Consider the following 17871-nt stretch of genomic DNA (forward strand, 5'->3'; position numbering starts at 1 on the left):
TTTGAGTGAATGGAAACTAACAATAACAATTTTCATAAACTCCATAAACACATAGTCTGATTATTTACAGCAGCGCAAGAAGGTGGTGGAAATACTTGCATAAACGTTTGACTAAAATATCATCTTCAGGTCGTATTAGCAGTTGACAACATAATGGAGAGTTTTGTTGACATTTTATTGCAAGTATCATATGCTAAATTGTCACCAAATTGGTTCCTATCTTATGTTATGCTTGAATACTGGTTTTGAGTAATACCAATTATTTCAGAGAGTAGAATACTTCAACTTGTGTGTGTAGCAAGATTTATCCCCCAAAACATACCAACTCAGTTTATTCCCAGTTATGAGGCAATACACAGTATACATCCCCATTCGTGCATATCTTTACGTACGTTTACATACACATATTATCTTGCCAGTGTTTGAGATGTAAAACTTGTTAGGCTAGCAAAGTCTATATGGTTCTGTCTGCAAACTAGTATCTCCTCAAAATGTCAACATTCTTGCATTGTAGCAGTCTCAACTGATGAAAATTATAATTTTGAAAATGAATATTTATCGTATCATATAAACGTTAAAGGCTTGCACATAATGAAAATATTACTAACACGTTTGCCAAGTCGTACACCATTTCCAAATTCCCACAGTGAGGCCCAAATTTACAAGCGTCTAGTTTATTCATGTGTTCATGATCTGAAACTCCGATGGATGTACTTATTATCCCTGTGTGTATTGCATGTAGTGTGCGAGTGTAATCCCAAGACGAAATCTTGTGTGGTAAAGCTGTATAAATGTGTAGCGAGACTGAGAAATGAAATATACTACCCTCGTATACTTGTCATACTGGTTTCCCAGATTCTCTATTGATTCTGAATGCAGTGAATATTTCATACCCAATCATTCCCATATGTTCACTCTTCCACACCCACACACAAACATTCATCCCAAGCAGTCTTTCCAATATCAGATATGACATACTCCATTTGGGTTACAAACTATATTTTCTCTGATACAAAAATGAAGGTACTTTATTGCTCCTAAGAAATTATAGGTCCATGTACGTGTATGATATTCAGGGTTCAATATTAACAAAGTTAGTGAGTATCTATTACAATGTATAGCCTATTGACTTGGATAAGTTCACTCCAGTAGAATACAGCATAGCCTGAACAATATGGGCATTCCTTCTGCTAGTGGTTACATAAGTGAACCAACGGCTGGACCTTTCAGACATAGTAGAGCAGTGCATTTGTACATTGCAATGCAGCACAGTGTAGTATAATATGGTGTAGTCTAAGTACATGATTACGTATATACCAATGATAACTAAGTTTAATACATGAGTGCACATGCATACAATTGGTATTTCACCATATTCATACTGCAGAACAATCTACCAAAAACATACTGCATACCTGTATGCAAATGATTAAAAAGCATTCCATATACATAATATCATGTGACTGCAGTTATATTTTAACAAAATTTGGTTTTCGGAAAATAATGTAATTAATGACAGAACCCCATTACTTGTTAGTTAGGTACCAGAGTATTCACACTGGTACTCCCACATCCTTGGGTTCTTTCACAGAACAGTATTACTGCTTTCTGGTACATAATCCCAATGTATTGATATTATACGACTAATGACATGTATCCTGAGCTGCTCCAACTCCATCATCATAACCTACAACAAGGCACCATCCAAAATGCACCATCAAAAGGTCGCGGATGAAATATTAGCTCTGGTTTGTGAGAATGCTCCAACAGTTGAAACACTGTAAATAATATCCACTGACACCAGAATTCAATAATGCATAATATGCACACTTCACAGAATATATATGGTAAAAAGTAAACAATTTTTGCAAGGTAAAGCTTATTAGAGTTCTCTCACAACTGTCCCATGAGGGCAGTAGCCTAAATTTCTTAAAATATTTGGAGTATTTTGGAGCATCGTAATTGACCACGCATTGAACAGCTTTTGCCAAATGGTCTATCAATCTGACTGTGTTTGGTGAAAGACTTTGAAAGACTTGTGGAGTTCTTCAGAATCAGCTTTGTATGATTCATCTTTGTCATTCTGTTTGTTCAGCGATAACATCATGTGAATATCGACACTCCTCTCCCAGATCACATTCACCCTGTTAAAAGAGAAAATAAATGCATTATTTGACTGCTGGGTGTGTGTGTGTGTGGGGGGGGGGGGGGGAGACAATATAGTAACAATTGCATGCCATGAGTTGTGTGGTCAGATTGCAAAATATGAAGTCTCAATGTGTAGCAGTATATCTGACTCAACAGATGACAATGTGTATGTCGATTTCACAATGCCATGTTTGATCATACGATGCACATGACTTTGTATTTTTATTTGATGCATATGTTGTCAACAGAGAAGGCAATGTCCCTAATAATCAAAGTTCACAAGTTTATCTAATGTGATGCTGACAAAAAGATGTAGATGTCCCCAACAATCAGATTAACAAGTTTAACTAATTACCTTGATCACACTTCAATCAGATTATGTTCATTTATGTACATTCATATAGGACAATAGTCAATACACAGTCAGTACAATAGCCCATTGTAGTACACCCCTCACAATGCTAACAAGATTTGGGATTTCACTTCCAAACGTTTTGACTCTGAGTAGAAATTTTCATTACCAAAAGTCAGTACCTTTTTAAATTTTTTACACTGGTAATTCTTGTAGTCTCTTTCCAGTTGGCCATCTTGACCGCGCTTTCCTTGCAGCCTAGCTCTCTTGTTGGCAAGTGGTTCAACACCTCTAAAATAAAGACAAAACAATACACTGATGTCTAGGTATCAACATGGTGAATCAGGTGTACTAGTCTAGCTCTAAGCTTGGCTCTGGATTGTACAATTATATGAAAGGGGTGGCCAGTCACACGTTGCGGGATACACTGGGCAATCAAGGTCAGTCATCGAAAAGTGCTAAATGAAGCCTTATACATGTAGGTTATTTAAAAATCCATTGTAATTTAGTGTTCGCTTCTGTTAAAGATACATCCTTAAAATAAAATAAAATGTACATTTATTTTTGTAAATCTACTAAAACACAACTACAGAACAGAACAATGGTCAAAAGTTAGAGTTTGTACATGATATCATTTTGATACACAATGTCTGGAAAGGTCATTACAGGTACATGTATACATCAAACTGAACAAGGCAAGATAACTATATCATTATACAAGTTGTGTCTTACTCTCAGTTGAGTATCATAACCTGTCTTTCAATTTAAATTTCTACACATTCTATCTTTTTGTCAACTGCAGAGCGTTTTCAATTATATTTCTCCCACTCCACCATATGTATACTGCCACCTAGTATACTGCCACCTAGTGTTCATTTTGAATAACTTCCTTTGTTTTCTTCTCTTGTCCAATTTTGCAACATCGAGGGTAAATAACCTAAGCACCATGGTGACATTAAACTTATCATCTCATGTTTGAGTTTGCTTATTAAATATGGATGCTAAGTCTCAAATAACACATTAAAAATAGACAACACCACACAGCTCCAAGTCTGTGTGTATGTTTGTATGTTGTTTGTATGTTTGTATGTATGTATGTATGTATGTATGTATGTATGTATGTATGTATGTATGTATGTATGTATGTATGTATGTATGTATGTATGTATGTATGTATGTATGTATGTATGTATGTATGTATGTATGTATGTATGTATGTATGTATGTACGTATGTACGTACGTATGTATGTATGTTGTTGTATGTTGTTTTTATGTTTACTTATTCCATTTGTCCATTCAACAATATGTTTTTGACCGTCAACTGCCCACAAAAAATATGAATGGTGTAAACGGAAAAAGGTTGACAAATTGTTGGGTGGTCAGCTGTTGCTAAAAAAAATGACTGGGATCACAATATGCACATTGTTATATAAATCGTTTGCTAAAGTATGTAAACCGTAAATGTATTGTGTTGTACCACCCTCTTGTGACCGATAAGGCAGCACAGCACGTGGTATCTTACAGACTATGAAGTATGGTACCTACTTCTTTTTAGCTCGAGATTTAGGTCCCCAGTATTTCTGTGGGTTTTCAGGAAATCTGACCAGTTTATATTTTCTGGATCTGGCATTGGCACCTGGAAGTGGTTCAAAAGACACCTCTATACTGAAAATGAGAGGAAAAGATTACAATGAAATTAATAGATGTTAAACCTGCACAAGCTGCAAACTGGGGTATTTTTTTATGAAAAATACCACAGATATCAATGAGTGAACCAACTGCAATATTTGGGCAAAGTGTGCCAGGGTGGGATATGGAAAATTACTGCATAGGTTCAATGTGTGCACTTTCCATCCAATATTACATTGAAAGTGATATTGGGTATATAAATCATGATAAATCTGCCATATTACATAAAATATTACACATTGTCAAATTATTTAAATATCACAGAAATAAAGGATGTTTTTAGACTGTTACATTTAATAGTTGCTAGGATACAAACATACCATCAACTTGAACTAGATTTCATCACATCACAGCACTGAGTCCCTCTAAGCTTTCAAATCTTACATTCCATGGTTGGGGTGTACATGTGTACATGTGTTACATTTTTGTAACAATGGAGGCCATAAAAGTACACATATATGTACCTATATACACACTGACTCATAATGGTGGAATGGCAAACACACATCATGAATCAAATAGTTAATGTTTAACACCAGAGTACTTTATAAAACCATCAACAACAGACATGTTTTATAGTCTGAATGTGCCACATCATCTGTAGCTAACCCAGACATTTGGATTAATATCATCAGGGCTCGAAATCAATGGTAGTCTCAGTGTCCACAGACTAACGATTCCTGTCATTGTGACTACGATAATTTACATCAAATAGCCTGCTTGACGACTGTTGATTGTGCATGATTTAGAAGAGAGTTGATTTACGGACATGAAGGTATTTTATTAACACACATATTTCCAATGGGTCCACTGTTTTCAGTTCAAGAATATGGGACTACTGGTCACCATCCTTGGGCTATCAAACACTGGTAGTCTACTGCTGGGAGTACCAACAAACAAGTTAATTTCAAGCCCTACTATCAGGTTTTAACATCTTGTTTTGCCCCAGAAATCGAAAATGGCAGCCTGTGATAGTGACCATGGTAAGTCTTTGACGTACACTGATCATCTGTGCGTGGATTTTCATCAACAATAGTGGATCATACATTTGTTAACCAGAAATCTAATTGTCAAGTTTGAGGTACTGGAGGACATTTTGAAATTTTTTGTTTACTCATTTGTTTGTAACCTGATACAATGTATAGCCTAGAATCCTGGCAATTGGGGATTTTGAATTTTGAGAGGGGAAAATCTCAAATTCTGCAAACGCTTGGATTCTAGACTAGAAATATACATACTAACTTCAATTTTTGTAGCATTTACTGTAGAAATGGACCCCAGTTAGAAATATGTTTGGAATTTTACAACTTACTGTGAACAAACATCAGTTGATGTATTTGAGAATAGCAAACTTACCATTTTATTGACATGTACAAAGTCTAACATTGATTTATAGTACAGTGTCTAGACATCCAACAATTAGATGTTACTCCTAATATTTTTATTCGTTCATTCAAGGAAAATACAAGTGACCTAGGGGTGGGGGGTGGGGGGGTTTAACTATGAGTTGCTAAATGTGACAACCCTTAGGTCACATGTATTTTCCTGCTGAATGGAAAAAAATAATGGAGAATAACATAATTATACCAGTGCCAATAATATCAAAGAAAAATCGGGGAAAGTATTAATGGCCATTTTGAACTTTTTGACTCATATTTTGAACCAGTGATGTAGGTACGCATTGTCATGACATAGGCACACGTTGTCATGATGTAGAACGACCAGAGAATATTTTCCATATTTTTTGTCGAACCTAGCTCGTGCATACATTGAATTTGTTGGTAAATTACTGCAAGTAAGATTCCTCGTTGTGTACACTTTCTTTATATCACTTGGTACACTGAAGGAAACATTCAGTATCTATGATTGTAATCATGCCTGTAAGTCTTCTAGTCTACAGGCTATACATGGCATTGAATCTCTTCTCATTGCCATTGGGGAAGGCCGCTGCCTTCATTGATTATTTTGTACCAGCGTGTCATTTCTGTTAATGTATACATTGATTTTGTTCAAAAGATAATTATGATGGGTGATGATTTTGTGGAAAATTTACTATAGTGAATGGGGATTTACTCATTTGCATGAACAACTTTTGGTTCAGGATGATTTCTCATTGAGCTAGGGAGTCAGTCTCCAACATCTCAAGAATAAAATATCAGGGTCACCATACAAATTTTTAAAATACAGGTCAAAATGACATCACATTCATTTCTTTGGTGAACCCCCAAATTTATTTTACTTTAAAGGCACCAGGCACAATCTTTCTTATGGCAAAGTTTGAAGAGATTTTTTAAGGACTCTCATTTTCAGGGAAATTGGTTGCCGTGATGTTAAGAGTGTATACTGGTAACTGCTATATTAGTGCATGGCATATTTCAAAATACAGTGAAAGGTTTCTGTATGAATGGACCTATATAGAGTACTGTCATACTGTCACTTGAAATGACGCCAGTAAAAGATACTATTAAGATTACTACAACCAGCGAATATACAGCTGATAACTTAGGGAGTATACTCATGTCAAGACGTTCACATCTCATTTACTGGAGAGTTCAGCAAATGAATCAAATGACCCATCTCATGACTATATATTCTACAGGATATGTTGGACACACAGAAAATCTCATCATATATTCAACATTACAAGATCCAAAATATGTACATGGCACTGTATGTATCTACCAGTACCATGACAACCAGCTGGTGCCAGATGTAGACAATGTCAATCACCAAGACAACGGGAGAAGACTTTGACACTATGAGTTGTCCTTTCTCATTACACATTATTACTTGGGTGAGAACACTGACACGCAAGTCATGTGTGTAATGACAACAGACAACTTATAACTACCATCAGTGAAGATACAGTATATTCTCACCTTGGTTCTTTGCTGAGTATAACGGTTGCAGGACTGTGTTCTGTAAGCCTCTCCTGTTTAACTGGGTGTAGTTTGACCTGCAAACACATATACAGTACATTGTAAGAATACTCTATAGGTTACATCTGCCCAACTCTCCAGGCTTTTTTTCTTTCTTTTATTTGAATAAAATATATATATTTTTTTAAAAACACTGACACAATTGTGTTGTTTTGTGTGAAATGATAATGTGACTGAATGAATGTGAAACAGTCAGGTGAATGTGTAGAGCACCTTACTGGGAAAAATAGAAATAAATAGCTGAGGATATTTTCCCTTACAAAACTAAAATTAAAATTACCTAAAAAAACTGAAAACATTTTAAGAATATGCACACATGAACATACACACACGCACATACACACACACACACGTGCATGCACGCACGCACGCAAGCATGCACACACACACATACACACACACACATACATACATACATACATACGTCATACATACATACATACATACATACATACATACATACATACATACATGCATGTATGTATGTATGTATGTATGTATGTATGTATTTATGTATTTATCATGCATACATACATACATACATACATACATACATACATACATACATACATACATACATACATACATAGATACATACATACATACATGCACACACACACACATACACATACATACATAGATACATACATACATGCACACACACACACACATACACATACATACATAGATACATACATACATACATACATACATACATACATGCACACACACACACACATCTCATAAGAGAAGGTAGTCAGTCAATATATAGGTACATAACGATATGAAACCAGCTGAAAGTCTACCTGTCTTGACTTTTATTTTAGATCATATTTTATAGTATCATTATTATTCCTGTATTTATCATAAAAATACAAGAAATCTGTTTTGAATTGACAAGGCTTCCAAATAAACAAATAAAGTAATTCTGTTTTTGAACTGCTGTGTTGTTTCATTACCAGTTATAGGTGAACAAAATCTAGAAGCACGCAGACTATTTGATCATTTTTCAAAACCACGACAGTAAAATCCATGTCATCCATTTCCTTACCCACGCCCTCATAATGTCCCAGATCACATGACTTGGAGCGTCTGTTTTTATGGCCTCTGGATTAGTGTGTGAAATTGACACCTGGTAACCAGCATGCAAAATGGCTGACCTGAAAGACAGACATCCATAATAAGTGATATTCTGAACCTAAATTTCAAATCATTATGTGTGAAACTTTGCGCCCTCTGTATTCCTGTATTTACACCATATCCATGTGTGCACAGTATGGATAAGTTGTCAACACTATTTGAACAGTTTGTCACTGAATTGTAAATCTATGGAATGCCAAGTGTCTGCTCACTTTCTGATCATATATGCTTCGGTAATTACCGAGGTAATATAACAACATAACAAGTTGAAAATATGAACAAAAATAATGAAAACTTTATTCCAGTTACTACTAATAATTTTCCATTTTATATGTATGCTGTGAGAAACTGAGGATAAACCTGTGAACATAGTTAAGTACCAGCTTCTGAAATTTAATTGAGTACAGGATATTGCTGTATCAGGTCATATGGTTTTAACTGCCACTTAAACTCCAAGTGGATGATAAACCATTGTATATTACAGGCGGAACAGTTTTATTTAAATGACTGCAGGATTAAACTGTCAGACATGTTGTGTCATTCACCTCTAACCAGTCTTCCCTTGCCCGTGTTGGCTTATGTAGGGCAGTAATGAAGCTGCCATTAGCAGACACCCCCCCCCCCCCCCCATATAGCGGTATAACCCCTTCCATGATAGCCCATGTGATTGTCAGGAGAAGTCTGCCCTCTATAGCCAAAACCAGTCAGTTAGATTCAAGAACTCATACAGATAACCGGGACTGAGGTTTTACCTATATAATAGTGCAGGGTGCCAATACTGCATGCAGCGCTATAGTGCAGGTTTTGCTATAAGTTTACTGACTAGGTACTCTGTCACAATAGGAAAGCATGTTGTATCTCACAGACAATCACAGGATATGCACAGTTAAAAGATAATTTCCTACCTGAATTGTATAAGAGATGGACAACTGCAATGAAGTACATTACACATTCTGCTTATTGTGTAATAGAGTGGAGAGTCTGGTAATTCCTGAAAACAAAACATCATATCAAAATTACTGCCTAGTACTACTGGTACTGGTACTAGTGTATGAGGTGGTTTCTGTTTACCTGTACTGTTTCTCATCTTCGGTTGTTTTTAGGGAGTACTGATATCATAGATCTGTTTATAGTATCAACATGTATGCTTAAATGACAGAAAATTTAAGGGTGATAGATGCTTGGCTAGTAGAGCAATGTTTGAAACAAAATAGAACAATCGGAGTCCCCTACTATTCCAAAGCCTAGCCTACCGTAGGTGACGCTCATTATGCTAGATGACTTTGACCATGTATCCTGCTCACAGAGCACCTATGTAACTGCCATTTTTTTATCTCCTAATGTTGGGCTACGTAGTACCATATTAGGAATATTCAGGAAAGAAATCTGTCACTTTATTTTTTTAACTGTTTGCATTTTGGGGACTGTATTCGGCTTGATACACATTGAAAGTGTTGAGACACTGACCCAAGATTGAAAATTAGCTCTTTAAAATATACTTCATTCAATGACTTCTGACTTGCTCCTTTGATTGTACTTGTACTTACCTCACTGACAACATTCAGCATTCCGATAATTCTATCCGAGGTTTGAAATCTGTGCGTATTCTTCCCTACAGTCTTTAGTAACCTTGTCACAAAGTCAGAATTGTGCAACGGTTCGGCCCACATTGGACCACCAATCTGAAAAGATAAACCCATAACATTAACAGCAGTGTTTTGTTAAAAGGTGGAAAGTACTTCAAATCTTCCTAAGTTCTCAATAGGGAACTTGCAATCCAGGCTGCACATGCTCAGATGCAAAGGACTATGGGATTATCTGTGGTTATCGAAATAACTTATCTGGAGGTATTGATAAAATAAACCTCCAACACTGGTCAGGGTGACTATGAATTGATTATTTGTTGCTGGTTTAAACAATGCATCAATATTGTTTACAATACTAATTGATTAGTATTTATTATCACATGGCCCATGATGCAACATTCAACATGGCGAGTGTGCAAGTTCCCTATTGCATGTTACAAGTCATATGGATGAGGATTTGAGATTTATTTTGGAATTTTGATTTATAGAGCAATTTTACCATGGCTTCCTGTATGTTAATGCAGTTCTGCACCAAAAACATGGTACAAGGATTTGCAATTTATGCATGATGTAGATAATTCCCCACTCTGTTGTTGAATGAAACAATAACATAACAACAACAATGGCACACAAAAACAGGAAGTGACATCATAATCCTAGCTAGCATTATCATATTATATCATATGACAGACACTGTTTATTTCCAATACAAATAACTACAAATTTCAAATAGCAAAATTATCTGTCCAGCCTTTCCTTTAAATCAAAAGTACACACACAGCATTTCAAGCTCAGTTTCAAAACCTTGAGTTTTCTTCACCAACCTTACATGAGAAAATTTGATGAATTTACCTGAAATCTACTGTTACAGTGCTCACAAGATTGTCCCATTGGAGGACCTGTTGCTGGTTTATATTTGATACTGAAAGAAAGAAAAAGAGAATACAATGAAAACAAAGAAGTGCAACGTTGCAGTATCACAAAAGGTCTTGAAAAAAATCTCAAAAACAAAACTACGGCTGCAACAGCTGTAACAGGAGCAGGGGGGTTGGGGGAGGCATGTTAAAGTAAAGAGGTTTTGATTTTAATATTTGTCATCTCTCCCCTCATTTTGAATAATCAAGGAATTATAACTACGGTATTTATCTCTCCTTCAACTGTCTGAAGGAAAGTCATTGAAACTCATATATCTTAGTTCACCCTCAAATGGTCATTCTGATAGGCTGCTGTTGACAACTCGTAGCAAATTGACTTTCTGCTATCTGTAGAGATTATCGAGGTTATCACAAACATGTCCTTTCCATTGAGAATACTTTGAATCCTTTGCTTTTGATGATATATCAATGTATTTATGTCAAAGCACCTTTCAACAATTCCAAAGTTAATTCTGTGACAGAGGCAGCCATGTTGGAAAAGGAGTTAACATCACTGGTATACAGGAACTCTGTGATTGGTCAATTTGGTGCTGGCTAATGACAGGTTCTAACTGTTTGTGGGCAATCTAACATATATAAGTTTCAATGACTTTCCTTGAAGGTAGTTGATAGGGAGACAGATATCGTAGTTATAAGGCCTTGAAACATCAAGATGCTCTCCACTTGAAGTCAAATCGTTCAACATTGTATGTTAGCACACCCCAAACGGTTACAACACAAAAGTGTCCTGAAATCCTCCTACCAAATGACACCTTGACGTTTCCTGAAACATTTCTGAAATTGTTCTGCATGTGAGCATGAAAGTGTAGTCTTCATCATCAAATGTATAAACACAAAGAGTCAGAGGTTGAACCTTGAAGTAAAGAAGTATTAGAACGGCAACATATAGCTGGGAGCTTGTGTTTTGAATTTTAAACGCTGTCAAAAATATCCTTAAATATGTTCATCAGGCTGGTAAAACAAACTAATAATCACCGATAGTTCTTGTCTCTCAACCAAGGGTTCTAACTTCTTCCAAGTAACATTTTGCCTGATTAGGTCAACAGGCTTTGTCAAGCTGTCTGCCTTGCAGTAAAGCCAACAAACAAACAGACAGTTTGACAAAGCCTGTCAACATGAACAGGTGAAACATTACTATTGCATGTAATTAGAACCCTGGATCATGATACAAGAGCTGATTATTGTATTGCTGTCATAAATGTTTCTACAGTGCGAGTAAGGCTCATGACATTTTTGTAATCATTTTCATGATACTACAAATAAACATTGTAAATTCAAGCAACACTTTGGATGACACAGACAATTACAAATTGTCTACCTTTTTCCACTCTCTATGCAAGTTCCAATTCTTTGTAAATGAAAAGTTTCACAGTTGACACAGCTATACACCATGGCTTGTTTGCTGCAAGACAAATCAAAACACTAAAGTAATGGACAATCGTCTCCAAACATTACAGGAATCTCATATTTAATAATCAGTACCACATTTTCACTCCCATCTTGTTCATACATTGTGAGAAATACTTCATATATATGGCAAATCTGCGGAATGTCAAAATTAAAAAAATAAAGTCATTTTTCTAATTTTGGGTCTTTGTGCAATGATTGCTCTGAGCCTGGAAAGAGCATTTCAAATTTTGATCAAACAATGTTTGTCATGATTGCTTGATTAAAATTTGAAAAGCTATTTTCAGACCCATTTCTTTGTATAAATACTTTGACCAATGTGCCGAAATACTTACTGATGATACATATCAAATCTAGAGAAAGGAAACATCATTTCATTTATCTTCATGACAGCACCTATATGTGTAATAATGTCAACATTTGGACTAATAGTATACTTGACTATGAGATACGTCTTGTCGCTCCGCTCTCACTGGCCTGCTTTGAAAGGAGTTGACCATTGTGTGAGGACACCCATCACAGCATACCTTACAGACTAAGTTTTGATACAGATGTGAAAGGAGTTGATCAATGTGTGAAGGCGTACCTTACAGACGAGTAGTACACATGATTTAACTTACCTTGCTGACTTCTTGACTTGTGCCTGTCCGGTGTAAACCCTTATAAATAATCTGATATAGAAATCCACACTGATACAAAGTAACGGTTCTATGTATCTATGGTAACGGTTTGCATGTGACTGAATAGACTGTAGGACAATTCTTAATGCCTAGGAGGAAATATAAATTAATCAAATGTTACTATGACCACATAGTATGAAGCAAGTGACATAAATCACATCATCTCATGACTATAAGAACATCCCAGACCATCCCCTATCCCATCAATCAATCAACCAATCAATCAATCAATCAAACAATCAATCAATCAATCAATCAATCAAACAAACAATTAATTAATCAAAGGAATTTCTAAAGTGTCAAATTCAACAACATTGTTTTGCTTAATTTATAGTGCTGGAAAAGTACTGACTCATTGCTTCCTTCTACCCAATCCATCAATCCCTTCGCCAACATGTTTGTTTCGAAAAGCAAAAACCTGGTTTAAAGAATGGTATGATGTCTAGACAAATAGCAGTAATACCATTTATCATGTTAGTTTGAAGCTAATACAATATATAGTCAATACAAGTTATTTCACCATACAGTTATAAATATACCCATAGTTACCATATACAAATACAACACTGTATACCGATATGACCTCACTATATTCAGTATTGCCACTCCACTGTATTTGGAGAAAGCTAGTTTGCCATGGTTACCACATTGGTCTGCCATATCAAAGGTTACCACACATCATCCCCATATCAGTGGTTGTTACGTCACACTAAAAAGCACTGTCATATTGTTTCATAAGAAAGCATTTACCATTTCAGGACCATACATAGTATACAATGCCATTCCACCATATTTGGAGTAAGCTGTATCACCATGGTTATCACATTATGGTGCCATATCCATGGCTACCACATATCAAATAGCACAGTCGTATGGCACACTTACCATTTCATGACAATACTTAGTATGCAATGCCACACCACCATATTTGGAGTAAGTTGTTTCGCTATGGTTACCACATAGCACTGCCATATCTGTGCATGTGACACAGAGTAAACCACCATCTTTGACAGACTGCACAGCTGAGTCTAGAAACTGGGCTGGACTGCCATAGGGATCCAAGTCAATGACATCATATCTCTCATATGGGTCTCTGTGTTGATACATGAGTAAACTACAGAGAGAGAAAATACATGGTGAGGAAAGAAAAAGATTTTATCATTTAACAGTTGGTAGTAAATGTGTGACCATACTCTCCTTATGTCTTTTAGCAAATTAAGTTATTAAGTTTTTCTTCACAAGATTCTCATAAAAATTACACACAGAGACAGACAGACAGACACACACACACAAACACACATACACACACACACACACACACACACACACACACACACACACGTTCTTCCTTATTCTTATCTCCTATTCAAAGTGGTGTCATGTGACCTTCTTAAATGCCTCTCTCTCTAATCAATGTCCAAATTGTTATCACTTTCAACTTTCACTTACGCAGCATCTGCATGGCTAGCTTTCACTAGATGTCCAGTCTCGTTATGGTCAATATTTTGTTTGATAGCCATGACAGCCTCTGCAGCAAAGTCATTGGCAGTGATGTCTTTGATTCCAGCAACTTCTTTGGCAAAACGAATTGATCTTAGTCCAGACGCTGATAGGCCTTCAAGTATTGAGATCCCTTCCTGGACAGAAAATAATAATAAATATTGTACATTTGTGGTACACTTTGTACATTTGTGGCTACTTTGAAGATATATTAGTAATGGTTACATCTACCAACATAATAGGCAGAAGGCATAATGCTTGGCGAGCATCCCTTCATGTTCTGTGCAAAAGATTTTTTTTTAAATAGCTAACACTACTACGGTAGTCAGTTTAGAAAATAAAATGAAATGAAAGCAACACATGACTTTGAAGTTTTAGGAGTTTTGAAAGTTATATCAGCTTAGGCCTCTGAGCAGAAATCCCATTGTGTTATCATCAAAGGATGTACCTCTAGAATACAACATAACTGGCTTGAGTCTATTTTATTTATGATATCATTTTTTATTTACTGACTGGTACAGCAACCCATATAATTGTCTCCCATGCACATGACACAGTTATTTTAAACAGGGCATGTACAAGTCAAAGTCTGGATCAACATGATGGTGTCGACTTTCAAAATTATTTGGCAAGCATTGACTGACACAACCTTTTGTGGACAGCTACAAGGTATTAAAGTCTGAGAAAAGAGTAAGGAATGGCCGAAGAATTAATTTATGAAAATTCACTATCCACTTTCTGTGTTTATCTCCACTATGATGGGAAGGTCCGTATCCAGTATGTAATCGTATCATTACCTCACACAACTCTCCACATTTGACTGTTTTTATTGGAGTTTCACCTTGCCCTGTCTTCTCTTGATTGGTTGCTGATGAGTCAGGTGATTCTTTATCTGTACTTTGATTGGTTGATTCTGATTCATTCTCTGTTGTATTTTGTTTGTTATCCTCATTGTTAGAGTAGCTGACTGTGAAGGCAAAGAATCACAGCATGTTTTATCAAATATGTGTTATGACAAAGTGTAATAACCATTTTCATGTTGAAGCAATCTAGCAACATATTTTAACAAGTTTTTGAACTAGAAGTTCTTGTTAATCTGAGTGTTAAGGGGGTATAAATAAGGAAGGAAACCTAAACTGTATATCCAATGGTCTTGCATAATTAGTATTACTGATAGAGTTCCTTTCTTTGTTGTTAATATAATGTATAATCAATAAAATACAAATCCATCACTTGTAAGTAACGTACATGTAAGTGTGAGGTTTATCAGACATGTTTACTAAGGATCAATAATGTATCATCCCACAATACTAGACTCAGCAGCCAAAGCAATGTTTTATATATCCCTACAACCACATTAATAACAACATCCAGAGCATTAAGACATGCTAGTGCAATCACTTTTAATAAGCTTACCGAAAAAGTTTGGAGTTCACCGTCTTTAAGACTAATTTTATAGAAGCATATTTTAAATGAGTTTTATTGATCCTGTATATTGGTATTTGTCTTACATTTTCTGTGTGTTTTACTTATTCTGTTTTTGTTGTCTTTTATCTATATGATTTTTAACCCTGTTTAAATAAATAAATAAAAAGTGTTTTTCAGTCTTGCTATATTGTGACGAAATCATGTATTACCTGCAATGTTTTTCTTCTCTAGGAATTCTTCAGCATGCAGTCCAATTACTGCCACCCTAGTTGAAATGAAAGGAATAGCTTGGATGTTAACCGCAATACTTGTACGGCATCAGAGGAGATAACACAACCATTATACACAATGTTACAATAAAAGTTAACTCAATTATCGTTTTAGTATCTTTAACTCTCCCTATAACTAAACCTTTCTCTCTCTACTTAATTTTCACTGGTTGGTACTCAATTTATCACATCATTGTCATAATACTCCAGAACAACTGCAAAAGCAGACAAGGTCATTGGGCAATTAGTGTGCAAGAAGCCCTCTACAGGGACTCAGATAGTCAGGGTGGAAACAAAGGATTCATGTTGCTGTCACTTACATGGAACCAGTGTGAAACGCAAACAACGACCACACTGTCAGTCTATCTACAACGCAGTTATAATGGAAACTGGCAAATCTGGCTCAGAAGAGGCCTGTTGTACATTTACACAGGGGTGAGGCATTATGGAAATAAAGAAAAGTTAGAACTCTTCAAATGATAGTCAAACAATACCGAGGTGACTGTGACAGTGGGGACAAACAACTTTTCTCTAATGTTTTACCCTTCCAGCAACCATTAACATGAATGAAATATATTATGAGAATAACCATTGCAATACTATAACATCCCTGACAATGTTGACAAAAATTTGAGATTTGCTCTGTGAGTACACATTGTTACATGTATATGATGAATCAATAAGTACTTACGTTAAATCTCTGTTAAATTCCTGTACTGGATTATAAAATACTTCATTTGATGATGGAAACAGTACTTCGGCTTTTCCTTCTGTGATTGTATAGTACTCCTTCCCACCTATCACTTTGGTTTCTGTACTTACAGCCGCCATGCTTCTTATCACATCAATCTTCACTTTCGTTGTCTTAAGATCCGAGTATTGTCTTCTTGATGATTGCTTGTCATAAATTACACATGATATCACAGACAGTGTATTATGGTATAACTTTGGAGATTTTCTTTGAAATGTAGAATTGTAGTCAAACAAGCAAGATCCACTAATTCTAATTGGATTGATCACCCTTGTATAAGAGAATATCTTGTTCATTGATTTTTACTTTCACAAGATCCAACACAATGCTCATATCCACTGGATGAGACTTGAGAAATCTGTTTTGTTGAAATGAGTTGTACCCTGAAATCAAAGCATTAAAGATACACATGTAAACTTAGAGTTGTACACAGACTGTTGCCTAAGTACATGACTGTATTGATTTTGATTGAAACTAGTATTATATTAGTTTGTTACTGAACATAGGAATGTCATACCACTGCATGTATCAGTAACAAAACATTTTAAAAATAAATAAATAAACATATGTTTTTTGTAAACAAACAAACAAACAAACAAACAAATAATTATTTAATTAATTTATCAATCTGCCTTGTCATTTGCTGGAAAGTAATATCATGCATGAGTGGTATTGTAACAAGACCTCGTGTACTCAATTCCGCCATCAAATCAAGTTCATATCAAAATATACAGTTTTGATGTGGGAGAAACATGAGAAACACGTGTGTATGATGATTTTTTAAACACAACAGGACACGGGCAGTGTCATGAACATAACGTTGACAATCATTTCACGTTGGAGAAAATTAATGAAAATTGTCATATCCAATGCAAATAAATCTATCTTAGGGCTTACCAAACAAATCACACTGTTGTTACAGTCCTAAATGGCCCAGATGGTTCACAAACTTCTGACTTCATGAACTTTAACAACGTTCAAGGGGATCGCCATATTGGATACAGGAGCATTATGGGTACAATCAAACGGAAGTGACGTCATAATAT

At 35.6% G+C, this 17871-nt stretch overlaps 1 protein-coding gene across 1 annotated transcript; it reads right to left on the reverse strand.

The window, feature by feature from the left end:
* Positions 1–1009: 1009 nt before the first annotated feature.
* Positions 1010–17814, reverse strand: LOC144435897 (tRNA (guanine(26)-N(2))-dimethyltransferase-like). Its single transcript, XM_078124538.1, has 16 exons — positions 17723–17814; positions 16766–17208; positions 16015–16070; positions 15175–15344; positions 14327–14514; positions 13763–13991; positions 12818–12966; positions 12109–12192; positions 10708–10777; positions 9817–9951; positions 9175–9260; positions 8181–8289; positions 7070–7146; positions 4047–4166; positions 2683–2791; positions 1010–2144 (listed from the first exon to the last, which is right to left on the reverse strand). The coding sequence occupies exons 2-16, from the start codon at positions 17119–17121 to the stop codon at positions 2079–2081; spliced, it is 2004 nt and encodes a 667-aa protein (XP_077980664.1). The 5' UTR covers positions 17122–17208; positions 17723–17814; the 3' UTR covers positions 1010–2078.
* Between the last annotated feature and the right edge of the window lie 57 nt (positions 17815–17871).

Source organism: Glandiceps talaboti, chromosome 5 (genome assembly GCF_964340395.1).
Source record: "Glandiceps talaboti chromosome 5, keGlaTala1.1, whole genome shotgun sequence".
NCBI lineage: Eukaryota > Metazoa > Hemichordata > Enteropneusta > Spengelidae > Glandiceps > Glandiceps talaboti.

What these genes read in the sequence shown, in the direction of transcription:
- LOC144435897 (XM_078124538.1), bottom strand. Translation starts at nt 17,121, where the DNA reads ATGAACAAGATATTCTCTTATACAAGGGTGATCAATCCAATTAGAATT. An exon ending in GCTAGCCATGCAGATGCTGC is followed by an intron (nt 13,992 to 14,326) that starts GTAAGTGAAAGT and finishes CTCTCTCTGTAG; the next exon opens with TTTACTCATGTATCAACACA. An exon ending in CCATCTCTTATACAATTCAG is followed by an intron (nt 8,290 to 9,174) that starts GTAGGAAATTAT and finishes TCTGTCTTTCAG; the next exon opens with GTCAGCCATTTTGCATGCTG.